At 41.7% G+C, this 17632-nt stretch overlaps 1 protein-coding gene across 1 annotated transcript; it reads left to right on the top strand.

The window, feature by feature from the left end:
* The first annotated feature begins 907 nt into the window (after positions 1 to 907).
* Positions 908 to 16683, top strand: rasl10a (RAS-like, family 10, member A). The gene is made up of 3 exons (XM_059337920.1): positions 908 to 1865; positions 12749 to 12873; positions 16100 to 16683. The coding sequence occupies exons 1-3, from the start codon at positions 1650 to 1652 to the stop codon at positions 16368 to 16370; spliced, it is 612 nt and encodes a 203-aa protein (XP_059193903.1). The 5' UTR covers positions 908 to 1649; the 3' UTR covers positions 16371 to 16683.
* The last annotated feature ends 949 nt before the right edge of the window (positions 16684 to 17632 follow it).

Here is a 17632-nt window from a genome sequence, read left to right on the forward strand (position 1 = left end):
ACATAAATGGAGATATTTCAGCTAAAATGTGCACCCCTTATTTCATCTTTGACTGCACAGTTAAACAAACAAAAACTTAATATCACCTAACACATACGACAAACAATCTCTGTCCTCCTTAATAGCAATGGGAATATATATGTATGATCACTATATACAAAACAATCATCTGAAGGCCCTTATCAAGCCTCAGGTTGTCTTGTGCTTTAGTGGTGCAGTTGCAACATGCTGAATCTGTGGGCTCTGGGGCCCCGAGGGTTGAGGAGCCCCTGCAGGGCACTTGCCCTATTTGTCTGCTTGGTAATCCAGGTTTATAAACACCAACCTGCACTCCCACATACTGCAAACCCTTTTTACAAGCGGTGTCTTATTAGAAAGTGTCGCATTGGAAACCCATCGAGGTTACAAGCTCATTCTGAGAGGCCATAAACTGTCTCATGTTTATTCCTCAGACTTGTCACTGAGTCTATGTGTGTCTCTGATGTGCTGCTGCCATCCCGCAGTGATTGATGGGACGCATCGTGCCCGTGCCCTGCCCGAAGACCCTCTCCAATAATAAGCCGCGTCCCTCAGAGAGATGATGTTCAGTTCTCCCTGACCCTCACTGAGATGATGTATAGTGCATGGCCTCTTCCTTTGCCATTTATTTGCAGCGTATGGGAGCTCGAAGCCTTCACACGCCTTGCGCACGACATAATCCTATTGGATGAGCGGGGCAGGGGATATAGCAAGTGATGAGAGAGAGAGAGAGAGAGAGAGAGAGCAGTCTTCACCATGTCTCTCTTCGCTCATGTCTCTCCAGCAGCAGACACACACAGTGCTCGTTAATAGGCTCCAGATGCCTTTACAGAAAACGCACGTCTGCAGCCCGTGTGGATTGCCTCCCTTCTTTTGGACCGCGCAGGTGTGAATCTATCTTCCTGTCATCGACATAAACAGAAGATTATGGGGCTGTGTGCAATTTCAGAACACGTGGGAAGCGTATTTGCGAGGCTGGCGGCTGTGCGCCCGTCCTCCGTGTGATGGAGGAGCGCGGCGGTGGTGCATCGGTGGAAATAAGCGCGAGGTGCAGTGGAGATAATCAATGAAGACACCGAGGGCTCCTGTGCGTTTTGGCAAGGTCAGAGTCTAACCTGGGTGAGATTATGTCCATGCGGAGACAACAAGGACGGACTTTTACGCTTCCTCACGGGGGAAGAGGTCGCCTGGGGATGTCCCCTGAAAACCAAGAGTTTCTCTCTGTGTGTTGGATTGCAGAGGCAGCGAGAATCCCTCCATCTGCATGATCATGGTTGAGCTTTATTTTTGACAACCTTCAAGCTGCATGGCTTCTTTCCTTCCTGCCTCAGCCCGGAGATAAAGTTTCTTGGCTCTGCTCGACGGGTGGCTGATTTATTCCGCCACTGATTCGTTTAATTGCACCCAGGTGAACCCAGTTAAGGTGATTTATAGGCTGCTGTTAAAAAAAAGAAAGAAAGAAAAAAAGAAAGAAAGAAAGGAAGGAAGGAAGGAAGGAAGGAAGTAGGGCAGCCGGTGTTTTGAATTCCATCAGAGCAGCATCCAAACAGCGGCGGCCAGCTGTGTTTCTGGACGGTCACATCTGTCGTTGTTGTCGTCGCTGTCCATGGTGCTGAACTCGTGCTCCAGGAATGGTGGAGACGCTGAGTATCGCAGTCATCGGTGCTCCCGGAGTGGGGAAAACTTCTATAATCCGCCAGTTCATCTATAACGATTTCTCGGAGGTGTACACGCCGACCAGGACCAGATATGTGTACAGACCCTCCGTCATCCTCAACGGGAACATGTATGAGCTGAAGGTTTTGGACGTCCCGCCAATCTCCTCCTTCCCATCCAGCTCCAGTCAGGTATCATGTCTCTGTGTGTGAGAACTTTACTAGACACAAAGCTTTAGTCATGTGTTAAATCTCTAGTTAATTTCCCGTCAGCCAATGGCGTTCCTCAAAGACAAAAACACCAATTTTATTTATTCCTGTATCAGATGTCCCTAGCCTACTAGTTGCTATGGAGACCCGGCTGACTTAAAGCCTCAGTAGAGCCTCACTTTGACGTTGTAAACTCTCAACCCCCCTAGTGAGGAAGAAATGCCAGCTTGCATATTGTTAACAGATCAGAACATGTCCTCAGTGTCAGATATATTCTGATCACAGAGCAAATGTTGGGTTGAGTCTGGCTCATAAAGGCAGGAAATGATAGGATTGTGCTGCAGGCTTCGCCACAGCACCTGGTTAAAGTCCCAATTTAAAAATAGAACAGACTGCCCTTTTATTCATGACCATAGGTCATATGCCACACCTCATTAGTTGGAGACACATCTGATTACAGGATCATAGCAGAAATGTACTGTCGCTCCAAATGCCCAGGGTTTGGAGTCACTTCTGGTCTTTTTCTTGCCAAGGAGTGACAGGGATAGTGAGGAATTCTCTCAAGCTTTTATATCTGCATATATCTGTTTTCAATTCTTAAAACAATATCAAAATTCTCATATCTACATGAAACTGATAGATTTTTTCAGTGGGTTATATGAAGTATGTATCCATAGTTTGTGTGTTAACTCCAGTAGATGGTGTTTTGGCAAGCTCCCAGTTTGGAGAAGCAGACAAGGAGTACCAACATGGAAGCTAAGCAATGTACTACTGTGGATGGGGCAGCAGCAAAATGTATGTTAGCACTTCTAAAGAAAAATCGATATCAGGTGTATACTTTATTTTCCCGTTCTGTTTTCATCAAGCCACCAGACTCCACTAACTTCATTTTTTGGGTTATCGTGTTACTTAGGTGAATCTGAATTACTCCTTTAAAACACAAAAGTGACACAATAAAACAAACTAACTAACTGATCGATGCAGCTGCAGGCCAGCAAGTCCCGTGTTCTGTGAGGTCAAATTCCTGTTACTGTCAATGTCTTCTTTGAAAAGAACAAAGAAGTAGAATGGCTCTGTGTAAACTTAATCAGGGCTTTCTGACAACAAGGTAAATCGGTGAAAATATTCTAAATATAGCACACACTTTTTTTTAGGTGGCTAACATATGTTTTGCTGCTGTCACTATCCCCAGCAGTGCATTGCTTAGCTTCCGTGTCAGTAGTCCTGCCTGCTTCTCCAAACCGGCACTGTGTCCACCACCATCTACTGTACGGAATGCACTGAAAATGGATTAGCAACATCCGCTTCAAAATGTGAAAAAAAAACTATTCCTTTCAAATCAAAATTTAAGTTTGCTCTGCTCCCACTGCATGTTGCATCATTCATTCTGTTCTTTTTTCTTTTCTCAAAAGCATTATTGGACGCTGTAATTGCTTCTGCTGTCCAGATCGGCCTTGAAAAGATACCCTCCTAAATGATGCCGGACAAAATCCACTGTCCTCATTCTGTACAAATATGCATATTAAAGTTCAGCCAAAGTCAACATGTGTTAGTGAGTTGGTCTTATTAAGTGGGGATCTATTAAATAACAGTATTTTAGTTGAAATGTCCCTTCTCTGCAGCTCAGCAATGAGCAATGACACACTGTGGAGACATAAAGAGGGAATCTGCGACCAAAAAGGCTTTAACTTTGTAAAAGGTCCACTTGATTTGATTAACTCAGACTGCCGAATCCTCTTATTAGCTCCAGCTGATCTTTTACCCATCACTTACTCTGAAATCACTATAAGCGATGAAGGGACCGGTGGATTATGAGACAATGGGCCCCTGAGCACAGACACGCATCTCTCCTACGCAGGAGCAAGACACACAGACTTTGTTGTCATCTAGCCTCTTTTTGAGGTTGTTTTGTGTCTCTTTGTAGTCATTCTGCATCTCTCTTTGTGTTCTTTGTGTCTGTTTGTGTTCTTTGTGTCTGTTTGTAGTCATTATTTGTCTCTATTTTGTGGTAGTTTTGCCTCTTGTCAGTCGTTGTGAGTGTCTTTGTGGTCTCCTTGTGTCTCTTTGAAGCTGTTAAGCATGTCTTTGTACAACCTTGATTCCAAAAATGTTGGGCCTTTGTATATTTATGTTTTTAACATTACATTAAATATACTGCCTTTGCAGTTTACAGTTTTCAATTGATCTGTCAAAAAGGATTAGCAAATGATCATATTCTGCTTTATTTACATTTCAGAAAACGCCCTAACATTTTGGAATGGAGTTATAGTTGTTTTGATTTCTTTGTGGTCATTTTGCATCTCTTCCTGGTTGTCTTTTTGAGTGACATTTTGTAGGTGAAGGCCAGGGCAGGTCTGTTCAGTAATCCATCCATGGGGAAGGGCTCTCTTTACAGCCAGTGTGAGGAGGAACACTTTCAGCTGCAAAACCTGTTTCAATGCACATATGTGTATGTGAGTGTTGTTTTAAGACAGACTTGTGATCCTGTCTTTTTAGATATTTCTTCTGCTTCTCTTTACCAGCCAAAGAAAGTACAAAAAATATAGATTTGCTGTGCGTGTCTCTGTTCTTGTGCAGCCCACTCTTAGCCTCTCTTCACTCGAGGTGTTTATTTCGACTCCTGTCCACTGCAGCCTCGGTGGAGAGGCTGTGATGCTTTCAACTAAGATTGAACTCTCCAAGGTCACCACACTGGACTCTGCTGCTGCTGCTTCTCCCCCTCCTGTGTCACACATAGCACTGCTAAGAACAGCTGTTGTTATCTACACAGACAAGGTGCCACTGAGAAAATGAGATCAGGCCAAGGAGAAGACAAAAAAAAAAAGCTTGAACAGCTTGAAGAAGAGGCCTCCCAGAGTGTTGCCACGCGGTCAGAAAGCCGACGTTAACGCAGAAAACATCTGACAGGCGGGCTGAGAGGCCGGAGCGATCCTCCTGTCAGGCTGCTGCAGAATTACATGCAGGCATTCTACTAGATTTAACGTTTTGCTGGGGAGTGTTAACAGGTCTGCAGGGTGCTTCATTGTTTTCTGCCCACAGAGACCCTCTGTGAAGACATTCTGATTGAGTTTCTTCTTTCTTCTGCTAAACGGTTCTTAATCCCCATTAGGGAACATGTTGGTTGGGGAGCAGAGAGCAGCAATAAGACAGGATGAGTCTCATGAGTCTGTGTGGGAGTGTGCGTCCCAAAGTTTGAGTCACACAGCTTTCATCATTCAATATCATGTTATGTGAACATTTCATGCTCATTTCAGAGTGTAGTGCAGCGAGCGGGTGCCTGGTTGTCTGGCCCTTTGTGGAAGGTATACTGTATAGGCAGAGAAAACCATTAGCTGAGTGCTGCCACAACATTTCTATCAGACAGATTTATGGGTACTCATTTGGTGAGGACGACCCTGCGAGGCCTGTTGTACTTTTCCCTCTCCGCTCCTGTCATGTCCTGCTTGCTCTGAAGCTGCTCTCTGGTGGCGTCCTCTATTCACAGCGATATGACATGCACAGGGCTCTGCTCTGTATTTACCCTGTGGGCAGAGAGACATAACACGGGTCAGGGGAAGTGGACAGCACAAAAAAATCTGATTGGAATTTACTTGCAATACACGGCAGCAGATTGAATTAAAGCACAGTTCCCTGCTAAGACACTGCTGGGAATAAAGGACCGACGGAGGAGACAGTAGAAATTCGCTGCAGTCAATTAGAAAGGTTGCACAGAGTTTAATGGACACTGTCGAAGTAAGGGTTACCAAATGAGGTTTTATAATGTCTTCTGAAATTTTGTGATGAATAAGCTGCAGAATGGAGTGAGTCAGTACGCCTCCATGCTTATGCAGCGTGGCAATTTCTCATCAGTTCAGATTATGTTTGAGAGAAGAGCAGTGATTTTCTGGCAGGCTACTTGTGACCCCATTTTAACCACGTAGACAGCCATTTTTATCCTTTCCCGTGCTGGAGAAAGGCAAGATTTCTATTATTTCACTGCGAGGCTGTGATGGTGTAATGATTTGTTTGCTTTGCGGTATGTCTGTCTGTTGCTGATAGCATTTCGTTTAGAGAGCATCTGTCACAGTGTGTCAATAGGATGTGATGACAGATGGATTTAAGCCTGACAGCGGATTTTTGCTTGTTCTCTTTTTTTGTTTTGTTCTAACCATAATGTACAGTATCTCCATGACTTCCCACACAAAAATGCTCACCCTCCCTCTCCTGCTCTTTCTGGACATTTTTCTCAGTTGTCAGTGTCGATATGAGGCGGAAATTATTGCTTTTCATATCACACCGTGTGACATTTCCACTCCTGAAAAAATGGGAGGAATATGATGTCTGCACCTGGGAAGCCTATATGAGCTTTTTATTTACACGTAGAAAGTTTTGGTGCTCTTTTAAAATTGAACTATATACAAAATAGACAAATTGTTGTAAGCAAAACAAGTAATTACAGCTTACAGCTACGTCAATAGAGTCGTCTTTGTCACATACAAGCACAATTAAAGGAATAATTCAACATTTTGGGAAGTACCCATGGTTATCTTATTGCAGAGTGTTAGAAGGTATCACCAGCAGATGGTTAGATCAGCTCTGCCAAAGAAAAGGTAGAAACAGTTTACTCTGCCCTAGAAGCACCAACGTGTCCTATGTTTGTTTTGTTTCAGTATATCCGTGTAGTATATTGAGTATGCCCCAGTGTGCCCAAATAAGTGAATGTCTGTGAATGTAATAATAATAATAACAATAATAATATGATTGTGATTATGATTAATGATTATAAAAATGTTCCTACTTTTATTTAACTTAAATTTAGCTCATGTAGCCTAGGCTAACCACATATTTGAGCAAAATAACACAACTCAAAATATGTTAGCTGAACTAGTTTATTTTTAATTATGTTATTACGCTATTTTACTATTAACATAGCTTGACTGAATTTATATAAAATATATATAATTGATGCAAACACTGCATTTTACTCTTAATTAGACCATAATTTACAAAATAAATATCATGCTGTATTAGATAAAACTTGAAACTAATGACTGAGACCATACACTCATTATTAAAATGTTTATTGAGGTACCATGGACTTCAATACAATTTGACTTCTTTTTTGCAAACAGCAGAGTCGCCCCCCGTGCTGACCATTTGAAACAATGCAGGTTTAACGCACGTTTGCACTGGCTTCACTGTTCAGACCAGCAGCTTTCTGCTTGGTTTCCAGTCCTTATGCTAAGCTAAGCTAACCGATGCTGCCTGCAGCTTCACATTCATTTTACAAATATGAAAAAGTGTCAATCTCCATATCAAACTCCACTCAAACTTTAAAGAGATTAAACATATCTGCATGAATGTCAAACTATTCCTTTAAAGCTGTCTGAACTTATTAAAGAATTTTGTGATTGTGTGTGTGAGTGTGAGAAACAAGTCAGCAGTCCATCCTCTCCATATCATCTCCAACAAAGAGCATCAATCAAAAGAACAATAAAACCTACAGATTTGAATGGTGGCCTGGTATAGGTCACAATTGACAAATGGGAGTTTCATCCGCAGGGGACGTAATAAATTTTAATTGCGAATATGCCAGGGTGGCCTGTGTGTGACACCCCTTCCCCCAACAGATTACTCCGGCCTCCCTCCTGTGCTTCACTATTGATCCATGGCCACCACTCATTACCGCTAAGCTACCTCCCTTAATATCAGGAGACGCGACAGCTTTGTCATAGCCTGCTAAAACTGACCACGGTTGTCAGGGAAACATGTTCTGTTTGGCTCTTGAGGAGCAAAGGATGAGATGCTCTTTCTGTGTGCGCCGCACCGAGAAGACCGACTGGAGGATACAGACAGTGGCACCACACTTCACATTCACGCTCCCACAAGCACTCCTCACATCCTGCAAGCACACACAAATAAACATGCCCACACATGCATTTTAAAATTCATTGGAGTTCAGTTTATCTGCCATGTGCAGTATTGCTGCATTGTTTTGTTCTCACAGCTCTTAATTTCTTTATTTCGCCTCTTCTTTTGGACTGGAGAAGTGTGTTGCTGTTTCTAGCCCCTCCTCCACATTTAAAAACAGGACTTGGATGACAAAGAGATATGAGATGAGAACACAAGCTGCTATTTTTAGCCTCACTGGGATGTCAGGCTGCAACTGAAGCCACTGTGCATCTCATGTCGTCAATTGCCTCAATTATCAGAAAAGGCTGAGCTGTGATGATATTCTTTGTTATGGCAGGAATTTGTTTGGCAAAAATAGATTAATATTTTCTGAAGTGCTTGACACAACTTTGAATTGTATTGGGCACCACAATAGAAGAGTCCAGAAGAAATAACAGTAGAAATCATACTGCCTGTGACATGTCACCCCTCATTCAACTCCTGGAGAGAAGAAGGGAAAATAACCTTTTTTATACCAGTTTTCATAACACAGTGCCCTCATACTTCCTCTGCCTTCTCTTTCACTTTTGACGGCAGCGATCTTCATGCCACATGTTTGTCTCCATGCATGATCTGCCTCATTATCTCCCCGCTGATGTGTAAGGCTGTTTCCTCCTCACACTCACCTAGACACAAACCCACAAACGCCCTCATCCAAATTGAAAGGAGGCAAATTATTCCTCACTGACACAGATGTGAGAGTGTTATCATCATTAGAAGTTGAGCTGATCATAGCCTGCTCCCTTAGCCTCCCCTGTCATAATCAGTTCATCTTGTTTATACTGACTCCCTGTACAGAATGTTGATATGAAAAGCATGTTTTTTTCATCCTTGACGGCAATGTAATTCAGTTTCTTGCATTACTGAATAAGTTGCACAAGCTGTAGCAGGAGGTAGAGAAAGTAATGTAAAAATCCACTTCCAACCTTGCTACAAATAAGGGTCATTGTATCTTGATGCTATTTAGACGCATCAAAGTGCTGATAATCAACACTTTGATATCTAAGTTTTCAAAGCAACTCAGTGCAACAAACAAAGAGGCACAGGAAGCCAAATTCTCTACTACATGTGTGATGATATGATACAATGTCATAGTCACACAGTGAAACAAATCTCATCAGAGCTGCTTAATTCTGGTGATTTCATTTAGGTGTATCTGCAGGTGCAGCAGCAGGACACACCTTCTACATGACATGACGTCATAATGGTTGCAGTTGGGTTCGGTTTAGGTGTCAAAACTGCTTGGTTAGGTTAAGGAAAAATTGTGGTTTGGATTAAATAACTACATTATTTCGTAAGTTGTCTCTGGGGTTGTGTGGTGCGGCCTTCAAGACTGCAAATAGACCCTTCTGGGTAATTTAACTACTTCAAAGTTAAATCAAATAGACCAACAGTTTGTGGGATATGCTTTATGTATACAAGATTAATATGGGTGCCTTTCTGAAGTCTCCGTTGTGTGACTGACCACCTGATTCAAATGTTATCAGACTATTCAATGGGTGTTTTCAGCGGTTATCAGTATGTATGTACAGGCACCACCTGCTATATTAATGTGTGTTGTTTAGTGGAGCCCTTTATCAGCCATAGTAACTATTAGTGACCTCAAGGTGTAAGTTATGAAACAAAGTGGGAAGCAAGGAAATGGAGTCTAAAGCATGAAGTGCAGATGGGACTGGTCAAACAAACCCAGGACTTTCACAGAAGAGAACGGGGTTCGTGTCCTATGTCAAAACAAAATTTTATAATGTAATTTTAAGTACTGACGGGCAACGTCCGTACATAATTTTTTTTAATGTGACCAACATGACCATGTCAGTTCCAGTGTTTTGCTGTAACCTTACAGAAGTTGTTTTGTAGTATAATGGTAAGACACTGCAACCTTTTAACTAAACCTAACTTTTAAGTGAGATGCCACTGGGGTGACAACTACCATCTCAACCTGCCAGCAGGGCTGATAATTACTGATACCTACGGCCATTCATAAATCTGATAACATTTGAAATGTGTGGACTGCTTCTGGGCCAAGACAGAGCCAGGCCAGCTTTTTCCTCTTGCTTACAAAACATCGGCTAAGCATGCATAATTAATCCTCCAGTGTCTGGCAAAATGAAACACATTACTTTAACCTACATGTTTTGAATCTTATTTACTGCGTAGTGTTTTGTGTACGTTCAGCAGCTCCTTATGACACTTAAAGTGAACAAAAACAATGACACTCTTACCTTAATCCTCCAAAAATGCACATTTCCATTCCCTGTTGATCTGTTTCCCAAAAATGTCAAGCTTACTTTTTTTTGCACAAATACCCACACCAATTGAAGTGGATAGAATTGGACTGCACACTGTTCCTGACAGCCTCGGCGTCTCCTGACCCTTCATTAGCAGTGTGTGTGCACACCAGAGGTTATGTTGACACCCTGTCTGCTAAACCCCTTGATCCACTGCTGCTTCTTTTCTTTTTCTTTTTTCATCTTTCAGCATTTTCTCAGGGCTGTGTTCGTTTTCTCACTCCCTCAGCAGATCTTTCCTTCCCACCCCCTGAAGTTCTTCTATTTTCCTCCCCCTCTTTTATCAGATCAAATGCTCATGAATTCATTGCATGCTGTTAGAGGCGGTGAGGGTGGTTGTGGGTTGGTGAGAGCTCTGGGAGACACAGCATGAAAAGAATAATGGGTCACTGTGTTTCTATTGAAGCAACTGTCCCCCAGTAAGGTGCAAATGTACCCACTTGTGCCACATGCTTTAATTACAGTTTGAAACTCATTACCATCAAACAAACGTTGCTGCGCGTGCGCTCCATCACAAAGCTTAGCTGAGCAGCAACAACAGTTAAACAGCAGTGTGAGTTCCTTCCTTTTCTCCTGACAGAAGGCTCTGTGTTAGCTTAGATGACCAGCTATAAAGTCATCGTCCTTGAGCATGTGTCGCTAGGACACTGTGCAGTGCTTACTGCAGGGCGGTCACCATGTTTAATGACTTTGTTCTCAGCTGTGGGAATCCCAGAGACATGCAGCTACAACTTCACTGACTTTTTCACAGAGACGAAGCAGCAGAGGCAGACGAACTATGACTTTGAGCCAAAGTGCTTCAGAGTAATTACAGGAACATATCATGCTGTTCAGTTAGCTGCTGTCTGCTGTTATTGTAGTCATATTCTACGGTAGTGTTTTATGAGGCTGTAGCCTATTTGTGCCCAAAGATTGTCTCAAGTCATTGAACTAATGCCCCGAAAAGTCAGAAACCAGCCTAAAAAGTCGCTCTTCACCAAATGTAATGCCATTTTAACATCATGCTAACTAGGGATGGGCGTTTGGAAGAAACCTGCCAACTCAATTATCTATAAAGTTAACGATCGATTTATTGATTAATCGCTGCATGCATACATGGAAAAAAATAAAAGATATATATACAGTACTATGTGAAAGCCTGTTTGAAAGGACGAAAAGAGACTTGATCCTGTCAACCGTAAAACTAACTCAAGTGAGATTAAACTGTAAAGATAACTTCAGAGTTCAATGTTCAATTCATTCGGAGTTAAATGTTTTATGTTTTAGCCCCCGAAGAGGTATGAGGTTAGTTTTCAAAGTAACCTTGGATATTTAAGTCTGTATTGTGTTTAAATAAGTTTTGGATAAAATTAAACCTATTAATTCATGCTAGCTAGGTTTGATACAGTAAGGTGGTTTTGCTCAAATTAATCATCTTGTATTTATGTGTGTTTTATAATTGTAATTGCAAATTTCAGTTTGAAAACTGAAGCTTTATCCAACTTAATTCTCAGCTCATTGGCTTATTCACGTACGGCCCCAGAACTGAACGCTCAGCCGTGTTTCATTCCAGTGAATTCTGATATGCAGTCATAGATAAAATAAAAATAAAAAAAATACACAGATAGATTAAAAATTCCATGTTATCAACCAAATTTTTAACGACCATTAATCGATCATCGATTAATTATTCCCATCCCTAATGCTAACATTAGCTAATTAGCACGAAACAAAGTGTACAGCTGAGGTTAATGGGAATCTCTTTAGTTTTGCAGTTGTTTGGTCATAAAATAAAGTCAGAGGATCAGCAGAGTTATTATAAATCATCCTGACAGGGACACCGATGTGGGGACTAAATGTCACGACAATCTATTCAATACTTGTCAAGTCATTTCACTCAAAACCTCAAGCGACAGTCTCTTGGTGTCACTGGAGGAAATGTCCAATGTCAGAAGGACTCACCCTCTGAGCACCTTGGATATGTATCCCAAAATGTATAACAGTTCATCCAAAAGTTGAGATATTTCAGTCTGGACCAAAGTGCTTGCCTCTTATTCTTGCGTAATACTGTTGTCGTGGCAGTTTTGACAACTGCACTAAGTTAATGGGTGAGCTGGCCAAACACAAAGCACTCAATACTCTGTTCAGCAAGATTTATTGGTACATTCGTATTCCATACACCGCAAAATCCCGAATGACTCTTTCACAGTACAACAAAGTCCCGTACACTGCTCGACTTATATCTGTTGTATTTCCCAACATTGATTCCTCAACAAGACTCAATGCGGCCCTATCTTCCTGCCCTATGCATCACATCAGGACAGAGCCCACTGGTCAACACGTTCCCCTCTCTCATGGTGTTATCATTGTTAAGTTCACAGAGTCAGTTCCCACAATGCCTTGTGTCTTGAATATCAAGTAGGTCGCCGCCTACCTCATGTCCCACCATGCAGGAAACACCAAATTTCCTTCACACTGTACACAGTATTACAGTAATGTGCTGAGCCCACTACTCCTTGCATGGTGTGTTCACTTGTGTGTAAAAAGGATGGGTTAAATGCAGAGGTTAAATTTTCCCATTGTGGGATTAATAAAGTAATCTTCTTCTTCTTCTTCTTCTTCTTCTTCTTCATATCGGTTTTCTTTTTGTTTCTCTCTGTCCTGTAGGAGTGGCTGGATTTGCGCTGCAGAGGTGTTCGCAATGCCAACGCCTACATCCTGGTGTACGACATCTGCTGCGTGGAGAGCTTCGAATACGTCAAGATGATCAGACAGCAGATAGTGGAGCACAGGTACGCTCACAGCAGGCCAGACTGTTTGCTGAACTGAACTTACAGCACACCGACACGCTGCTTGTTAACCCTCAGTGCCGATTTCTAATGACATCACCTTGTCATCCATCTGGAGACAGCACACAATTTCACAGCCCTGCCACAAAGCCGTACAATTACACATCGGTGACAGTGTGACAGTGATAGATGGTCTGCTTGTGGTGAGGTTTTTAATTCGCCACATTCCTCGCTGCATCCTGACAGTTTAGAAATGACATTTGATTCTGGCATTGCTGCATTAGAGCTGCCTGAGATGTCACTAGTGATTTAAAGATGATTTTTTAGAAATATTTCTGCTTTTATTGGCACCAGCAAAATACAGGAAGCCCGAGAGGCAGAAGGAGATACATAAAGATCTCCTGGCTGTCAAAAAGGACCCTGCATTAGTGGGGGAAAAGACCAAAGCAAAGGCATCACCTGCTCCATCATCCTCGCTGTCGGCATACCTGCATATATTTACATACTGAGAGAATGAAATGAATGGCCTCATTTGTGCTTGTATGTTCTACATGACCAAACTGTCACCACAGCAAACTCCTACCTTTAGTCTTTGATTTAAAAACATCAGAAAAACAAAACAAAACAAAACAAAACAAAACAAAACACCTGTAGACATGTATACCCCCATTTTTTTTTTGAGTAATATGAATTCTTGAAGTCTGAATGCTAAATATGTTCTATACTGTAATCAAATTTAATCACTCTTCTTAGGCTGCTACTAGTTGTAACTTGAATAATATTTAGTTAGGTTTTAATGATGATTTATTGATAATAAATGTTATTCCTTTTAATTTACATCTCTGATTCTAAAAAAAATGGGATTTTTTCCAAAACGTAAACAAAACAGAGTGTGATCATTTTCTAATGTAACCCTTTGTTACATATTTTGAATTGAAAACTGTTCAAAGATAATACGTTTTATGTTCAAACGGATAGACTTTTGTAAATATACACTTATAATCACACTTTTAATGTATTGCATTCTGTTTTTATTTACATTTTACAGTATCCAATTTTTTTTGGAGATGATGGTTGTACTTAAAAAATTGAAGAACATTTTGAATAAGTGCTCTTCTTCCATTACAAGAACAATATCCTCCCTGTGGCTTTTAATTAAAAAAACAGCAGCAACAAGAATTGACACAAAAGAAACCAAACATCCAATATGTTGTAGAAGACTGTTTTTGGTTTTTGTAAGGGTCGTTTGATTTGACCAACTGTAAATGCTGAATATCCAAAATGCATTTGACGTTTTTGTTGATGCATCTACTTTTTATTATACGTTGCTCTATATATATATATATACCATAAAAGGCTCAGTCCCCGTGAGAAGGCAGCCCGGGTTTGAATCTGGCTCGGAGCCCTTTCCTGCATGTCTTCCCCTCTGTCTACCCCCTTTCACACACACACACACACATATATATATATATATATAATTGTCTTTATGGTTTGCGCTCTACCAGGTGTGCGATTGGAGACGCACGTTGCTACATTTTTAATGTTTGATTTTGAAGTCATCCAAAGGCATTACGTTTATTTATTTGTAATCCAATGGATTGTTATACTCATTTTAAAAAATGCCATATAATTTGTATTCAGTAACTGACTACTTCAGTGTAATCTAACCCAACACTGACTACTCCTGCACAAATCATCCCCACCATGTTTATGGCCCATGACAGAAAACCATTAACACCAGCACCAGGGGGAGGAAGGGTGAATGGAAAACAGGAGAAATATGTAATCGCAGGACAAAGCTGTAAGGCCAGACTGCAGAAGGAAAAAGGAAAAGCTGAGAAGGGGCAGAAACTGTATAGAAACTGAAAATATTATAAATAATGGAGGCTGGTAGATGTCAACTATAAAGAATTTATCAGTTTTTTGTTTTGTTACTTTACTTTAAAACACATTCTTAAAATACTCCACAAAGTTTTGCTGACAAAACCAGAATAAACTTGTTTTTTTCAGCTTTTTTTTTAGCCCTCTGGCATGAAGCCTTCAGCTCACTGAAGACGATATGACAGTGTTAGGTCTATCACTCCTGGATAGTTTCCCCCAAATTTCACACCCAGATGCATCCACACACACATTCACACATAAACAGTACATCCAACTCTGCTAAAATACTCAAGCAGATAAGCGAGGAGATATTTTTAAGTCTGTTACGTGAGTACAACCTGTGAAAGGAGAAAAGTGAGATGATTACTGCGATGTGTTTGTCTTTAAGAACTTCGCCTCAGGAGCTGGAAACTCTACTGTAAACTACATCTCTCTCTCTCTCTCTCTCTCTCTCTCTCTCTCTCTCTCTCTCTCTCTCTCTCTCTCTCTCTGTCTTTCCTCTCCGTCCATCTGTGAAGGCAGACGTACAAATATGCATAACCATGCAAATCCTTGTCAGAAGATGAGGCGCGATGTTACAAAAAAGAAACCTTTATTCAGTATCAGAGGGAGCAGCCGCTTTAACAATTTATACATTGAGCTCAGCAAATCAGCAGACGTCTTGTGCCTGCACACATCGCTGCTCTCTTAAGTTTCACAATGTACTAATTCAACTTGACCTATTATAGTTTTTGCAATATTATTTTTCATGAAAAACAATAGTAACAGCTCCCAGCTACCCTGAATTTGGCACCCAACCAAACAGAAAGCCTTCAAAGTAAAAATTAATCTCATTGGAAGAAATCCGATTTGTATAATGAGGCTTCTTTCCTTCATGGTGTTTGCTCTACAATCTAATCCAGGATTCCCCCCTCCTTTTTTCCTCTACATTTCTGTAGTAAAACTCCTTTTAAAGCAGAGCGTCAGATTGGATTTTCAAATCACAACCAATCAGATGTTACTGGATGGACTTGATGACGTCTTCCTAGTTGTTGTTGTTTTTCATTAACACTGGTGGACTAAGCATCAGAAGTCTCGAGTCACTAATTTATGCCTACCATTGCCATACATTTTCACACTTCATAATGCTGTAAACCAGTTGCTGCAGAGTGTGGTGGGAGGCCCCTTGAGCCTGTGAGCTCTAATCCTCCAATCCACCCCCGCACACCTCAGAAGGAAGGAAAAAACTGCACACAGACATCTTGCACACGCCCAGCCAACCACTGTGACAAACACAAAACTGATAACTATGCACTTTGAAATGAACCTTGCTATATATATTTATATAACCCCTTACATGCTCCTGCAGGGAAGGCAGCAGCAGCGAGGTGCCAATCCTGGTGGTGGGCAACAAGAGAGATCTGCAGCGGCAGCGCTTCATGCCTCGCAGAGCCGTATCAGTCCTGGTGAAGAAGACCTGGAAGTGTGGTTATGTGGAGTGCTCTGCCAAGTTTAACTGGCACGTAGTCCTGCTCTTCAAAGAGCTGCTGGGCATCGCCGTGGCACGGGGCATGCGCCAGAACCACACATCCATCCGTCTGCAGGGGGCGCTACAGAGGAACCGCTGCACCATCATGTGACCCAGAGAGCTCCCTCCACCCCTTTGACCTCAGGAGTGGAGCGGCAGTGGAGAAAAAAAAAAAAAGGACTTTTTTATCTAAATGGCTGGAAAAATACCCTGTGGCCTCATGCTTTACTGAGCTGATTTTTCATAATGAGGTTTATTTGACTCTTGCGCTGTAAAAGACACTCAAATTTCACACATGGTCATCCAACCACTTCCTAGTGAGATTCTGCCAAATGTGTAAATGCAAGGAAGGAGGTAGGAGAGAAAGCAAGTGAAAACCAATATATCTAGCATAGCACAGTTATTTTTTTCTCACATAAACTAGACAGTTACTCATTTGAGGCTGTGCTTCCCAAATTACACAGCAGCAGGTCTTATTGAGGGTTGTCTCGTGGCTGTAGCTGGGCCTGACGGAGTGGAAGCTTTATGAGACTCAAAACGGAGAGGCAGCAATATCATCGAGCTTTCCTTTGGAAGTGGTCATATTCAGTAAAGTCAACAGCAGAAGCTGATATATTTGGATTTGTTGGAGGGTTAATGGTGAACAAGATGGGATAATACAGAGAAAGAAATAGCTAATGCTTCACTTCTTGGGGGGATTATCCTGAAATGTAGATACGATTAGATGGTGTTTAAATATAGATTCTGAGAAGTAGCCTGCATTTATTTTCTTTCCCTGTCCCCGTTTTAAACTTGGCCTCCAGTCAAAGCTGTATGTTCAGACGAAGGGGGGTTTTAAGGTTGTCTTGCAGCAGAAAATGCTGCAGTCCCTATCATGATGTACTGTGGGGCTTTAATCTGCTCCCTCCCCTCACTCAGTGTCTGTTTCTGATGAATACATTAAATCCAGGGAACTGGGGACCTGCAGGAGGCTGCAGAGCCTGAAACGAGAACCTGTACACGCAATGTGGGTGTTTATATGTGTGAGTGCGTGTGTGTGTGAGAGCGAGTGAGGGAGAGGGAGACAGAGAGAGGCAGGTTTGAAAGCTGACATTCAGGCAAGCAAAGGACAGATACAGAAAGATAAGAGACAAGCTTTGGATTAGGGAGGAGCAATAAAATTTCACAGTCCTTACTGACATGTACCATTATATTATTATTATTAAATTATTATTCAAAATGCCTCACATATAATAGACGTGATCCACACTCGTGCTCAGATATCCTGCAGAAATAAGGAAGCCGAGCTTAATGACTTCCACAAAACACCCTATGAGTGCATCACAGACACACAGGGAACCTTAATAAAGCTTTCATATCAGTATCTGACTAGTA

The sequence above is a fragment of the Centropristis striata genome, chromosome 7, assembly GCF_030273125.1.
Source record: "Centropristis striata isolate RG_2023a ecotype Rhode Island chromosome 7, C.striata_1.0, whole genome shotgun sequence".
Taxonomy (NCBI): domain Eukaryota; kingdom Metazoa; phylum Chordata; class Actinopteri; order Perciformes; family Serranidae; genus Centropristis; species Centropristis striata.